At 45.6% G+C, this 4,921-nt stretch overlaps 2 protein-coding genes across 2 annotated transcripts in view; both read right to left on the bottom strand.

The window, feature by feature from the left end:
• The window catches only part of LOC117956476 (oocyte zinc finger protein XlCOF6.1-like), a 59,752-nt gene that overhangs the window by 51,594 nt on the left and 3,237 nt on the right, over nucleotides 1–4,921 (bottom strand). The window lies entirely within an intron of this gene.
• On the bottom strand, nucleotides 595–3,929 carry si:dkeyp-30e7.2. Its single transcript, XM_034892739.1, has 8 exons — nucleotides 3,918–3,929; nucleotides 3,694–3,826; nucleotides 3,342–3,579; nucleotides 2,613–2,889; nucleotides 2,347–2,524; nucleotides 1,941–2,017; nucleotides 1,638–1,818; nucleotides 595–916 (listed from the first exon to the last, which is right to left on the bottom strand). Exons 1-8 carry the CDS (start codon nucleotides 3,927–3,929, stop codon nucleotides 606–608), a joined length of 1,407 nt encoding a protein of 468 aa, XP_034748630.1. The 3' UTR covers nucleotides 595–605.

Raw genomic sequence — 4,921 nt, 5'->3', positions numbered from 1 at the left:
ACATACACACACACACACACAAACATATATATATACATAGTACAGAATACACACACAAACACACACATTAATATATATAATTTAAGGAAAACAATGCCTATTGCTGAGGCCACAGGGTCGAAATTAACAGATTATTTAAAAAAATGCCAGAACAATAATTTATAATATTAACTCATGTCACCAGTAAATTCCTGTTAAATTTAAAAAAAAAACACTGGATGGGAAAAGGGTATTTTACTATAACTTTGAACGCACCACGAGGCTGGCAGGCCGAGTCTGAACTACTGACTGATGTCGGTCTTAATCCAGCTGCTAGCTCCCGTTAGCCTAACACTAACGTTTCGTCCGTTTCTTAGCATCAGAGATACGTCTACGTAGACAACTTCATTTGTATGTTTTTCCGTGCAAGGCATGTTGGGTAAACTGCCGGCATCCGTATGTAATCTCCTCAGCTGTTTCAGTCTCCGTTCCACCAGGTGGCGCTCTCACCAGGTCCCAGATGTTCACCGAAAAGCGACTAGTTTGCAGTACGAGAATATTACATAATATTACATAATATTACATGATAACAATGATCTCGGGTACATTTGAAAGTGACTCGAGAACTACAGTACGTGTAGTTGTCTGTGTACTGCTGTGATATTCAGCTTGTACACTGATGAAGTACCTGCTTGGAGCCATTTACTCCGGTCTGTGGTCTTGCGGACCAAATGCTCACACTCGGGGTACAGCGGATCCTCGTGCGTATGGACGTCCCGAACGTGGTTCAGGATCGCGGTCCACTTTGCGATTCTCTCTGGCCCGGAGGCGGAGCCGGCTGCAGTCCAGTAGACGTGGTTTTTGATGCTTTTCATCCACTTCTTGAGTTTCTCGCAGTCTTTCTGCTTACTGATCGCTCTCAGTTTCTTTGAGATTCCTACAACGAAGCACAACAGATTCCACTTAGTTACGATGGCTTACTGGGCCTCAAGGAACTGGTTTCTAAATACTTCTGCTGGTTTTAAAATCACTGAACAAAAGTGAAGTTTAGGGCCAAAATACATTTCTAATGTGCTACTACACTATTCATTTTTATTTAATTTGTATTTCAATTATTTAACTTATTATCGGGTGGCAGTAGCTCCGTAGGGTTGGGAACCGGAGGGTCGCTGGTTTAAGTCCCCGTACGGACCAAAGTATGGTGGTGGACAGGTAGCTGGAGAGGTGCCACTGCTCGAGGTGCCTCAAGATACTCACAAACTGAGTGATTTAGACCTGCTCTTTATGGAAAGACCTGGGAGATAAATAACATCCCAGAGTCCTGGTCTAGACCTGCTCTTTATGGAAAGACCTGGGAGATAAATAACATCCCAGAGTCCTGGTCTAGACCTGCTCTTTATGGAAAGACCTGGGAGATAAATAACATCCCAGAGTCCTGGTCTAGACCTGCTCTTTATGGAAAGACCTGGGAGATAAATAACATCCCAGAGTCCTGGTCTAGACCTGCTCTTTATGGAAAGACCTGGGAGATAAATAACATCCCAGAGTCCTGGTCTAGACCTGCTCTTTATGGAAAGACCTGGGAGATAAATAACATCCCAGAGTCCTGGTCTAGACCTGCTTTTTATGGAAAGACCATATTGGCACCGGCGATATACCTTTTGCCATGTGCCAGACATCGTAGTACTGGGTTATGTTCCTCTCCCTGAGAAACTTCTGTACTTGTGGACGACGATCAGTGACAATGCAATCAAGACGGACGCCACGCGACTCCATTAACGCTAGACTCCTCTTCAGGCCCTCCTTCTCCATGTGGCAGCTACCACCAACCTCGTTGCTCTGGCAACACAGAAAAGCAAGATATTAACAGTGGGGCGGGGGGTTGATGCAGTGGCATTAACAGTCACAGTAACGATAATGGAACAGTGTGGCCCTTTGCAAAATCAAACTTGACAACTCACCTGGACCAACTGAATGTCCACGACGGTGTTAGTATGCAGATCCATCGTTGAATAACTCCCATACTTGGCAGACTGGCCTGGTTTGGTTCAAAAAGTGATATTAATAATTACTATTCAATACTTTGGTATTATGCCTGGCATTATATTTAGGTAACTGCTTTTAACTTCAAACAATATGTAATCCTTAGACTTAGAGGCTTAGACTCTCTTTATTAATCCTTTTGGGATGACTCCCAAAGAAACTGAAATTTCCAGCAGCCGTTTTTAGCAAAAATAACCCAGTATAGAGAGAAAAAGAGGAAGACAGTATAACTAAAATTAACATAAATTAACATAAAGTGAAAGTTAACTTCAACCAATATCTAACCCTTGTATAAACTACACTAACCGCGTTGGGTATCCGTACCTGGGGCGTCGGCCCTCATGTCACCGCCAAGTATCACTCTGTCCTGCTGACGTAGCCGCTGCAGATTCCCGTCCTGCGTGACGTTCCAGTGGTGAATAACCGCCGGTTCAACGACCGCTCTGGCGTGGCGGTGAAAGGTTTCAGACCGAAACAGCTGGAGCTGCATGGCCTTGAAGACCTGTTGGTGTGGGGGGGGAAATAATACACGTCATTGGATCTAAATTGAAGTAATTCAGTTAAAATAACCACAGTTGCACATCTTTTACCTTTTCAATCTGTGTGAAAGATGCCCCGCTCAGGTACGTGGCGGCCGAGAGGTGCAGGTCCCCCGCCGGCGTGCTCCCAACGACCGGCTGGCTGTTCCAGTGTCTCCTGAAGGAGCAACGGGGGCAGCACTGCTTCACAGACAGGAAGGTCCCGAGCCGTTGGGTTCTAACGTCACACGCCAGCGTGCAGACCGGACACACGTTAAACAACTCCATGATGCAGGTCTCGTACACTATGTACTTCTTGCTGTTGTGGGTCGGAGCAGATGAATCTTCTCTATATCCCAAAGGAAGGAAAACACACCTTTAGTTAAACAGATTGGCTCTCATTGAAGAGAAGAACGTACGCAAAGCTCGGCCTTTAGCATTATGGACGTGAGTGTAGGCTACGATCAAATCCCACGTCAAGTTTAGAGGTCCCATGGCATGAAAGTGTCACTTGAACATTTATACGACCCCCCCCAGCCTGCCTATGCCCCCCCCCCCAGTGGCTAGAAATGGAGATAGGTGTAACCCAAGTCCTGGGTATCCTGCTCTGCCTTTGAGAAAATGAAAACTCAGATGGGCCGAGCTGGAATCTTCCCCCTATGACGTCATAAGGGGCAAGGTTACCTCCCCTTTCTCAGCTTTGCCCGCCCAGAGAATTCCCCCTCCCACCGCCAACCCCCCATGAGAGATACATTGGTCACGGTGGAGTGTGAATGTTTGTCTTCAGACTCAGGAACTTACGACTTTAGCGTAGAGTCTGACGATGCTGAGACTGAGTCGGCGGGATCGGGAGCGGGACCCTGTCCCTTAGAAGCGTCCACTAAAGAGCTGCCCTCCAATGGACTGTCCTCCTGCTCCTCATCCAGGTCTAGACGGGGTCTCTTGGGCGGTCTCTTCACAGGTATCGATGACAGGCACAAAGGGTCTGCATCCGAAGGCCCCACACCGAAATCTTTGCAGGAGACAGTTGCCTGGACACCTGCGACCCAAATGAATTTTACTAAGACAACGCATGATGAAAGCAAGGAGAAACGCCAGAATATTCATTGAGTACATCAATAGTAAATGTACTGAAGGTGGGAAGTACATGTACCTTCACTTCTACATTGGGGACGGGGCGTTGCTGAGGACAGCTGTGTGGCCAGAGGACGTGTCTCCTGGGGGTCTGTCTGGCAGCCAACGTCCCTGGAGACCAACCGCTGGACGCAGACGCTGGATGAGCCGGTCTGCGTAGAGACAACCAGGTCAGATCAGAACTGTTATTACTTCGTATCAGGCCGGCACGATTAATTGTTGTAAACCGGGATCTTGGGTCACCCTGTTCACCATTTCATTTTTAAATCACTTTTGATTTAACTCTCGTGTTGTCTTCCTGTCAACCATGAAAATAAAAGTTTTAATATTGGCACTTTTTCAATGTTGTGGGTACTTTTTTAATGATTTTGGTGATTTTTGATATTTTATTGTTGACATTTTCAGCGCTTATTTCAAGGGGCCAATTTTCATGAGAACTTTTTTTTTTTTTTTACTGAAAACGGGTCAATCTGACCCAAGGACAACATGAGGGTTAAAAATAAAATACATGTTTTTAACGACTTTGATTCTCATTTAATTTTTTCAGCCGACTGCATCACAAACGCTGCCAAAAAAAATCTATGTTTCGTTCTGTCGTTTTATTTTGTAATGGTCAAAAAAATCATGGCAGGGAATCATGATTTTAATTCTAAGCAGAAAAATCATGATTTATGGCGGCCTACTCTGTATATTCTAGAGACCGACCGTCCGATATTCGGCATTTTCCGATGTATCGATATCTGCATTTATAATGGCCGATAAAAAATACCATATCATAAATAATTTTGTAAATATTTTTTCATCAGAATTGTTTAGAATGACAAATAAAAAAACAAAAAAACAGATGGTCAACCTTGTTATGAGTGTTGGCGTTGCATAGTCTGTCCACCAGAGGACGCTCTACAACGTCCCTGTTAGTGATGGTGTTACATAGTCTGTCCACCAGAGGACGCTCTACAACGTCGCTGTTAGTGATGGTGTTGCATAGTCTGTCCACCAGAGGACGCTCTACAACGTCCCTGTTAGTGATGGCGTTGCATAGTCTGTCCACCAGAGGACGCTCTACAACGTCCCTGTTAGTGATGGCGTTGCATGGTCTCTCCACCAGAGGACGCTCTACAACGCCCCTGCTAGTGATGGCGTTGCATAGTCTGTCCACCAGAGGACGCTCTACAACGCCCCTGTTAGTGGTGGCGTTGCATAGTCTGTCCACCAGAGGACGCTCTACAACGTCCCTGTTAGTGATG

The sequence above is a fragment of the Etheostoma cragini genome, chromosome 14 (assembly GCF_013103735.1).
Source record: "Etheostoma cragini isolate CJK2018 chromosome 14, CSU_Ecrag_1.0, whole genome shotgun sequence".
NCBI lineage: Eukaryota > Metazoa > Chordata > Actinopteri > Perciformes > Percidae > Etheostoma > Etheostoma cragini.
This window is presented reverse-complemented; position numbering and strand designations above follow the sequence as displayed.

What these genes read in the sequence shown, in the direction of transcription:
- si:dkeyp-30e7.2 (XM_034892739.1), bottom strand. An exon ending in TCAGACTCTACGCTAAAGTC is followed by an intron (nt 2,890 to 3,341) that starts GTAAGTTCCTGA and finishes TTTGGGATATAG; the next exon opens with AGAAGATTCATCTGCTCCGA. An exon ending in CTTTCACACAGATTGAAAAG is followed by an intron (nt 2,525 to 2,612) that starts GTAAAAGATGTG and finishes CCACACCAACAG; the next exon opens with GTCTTCAAGGCCATGCAGCT.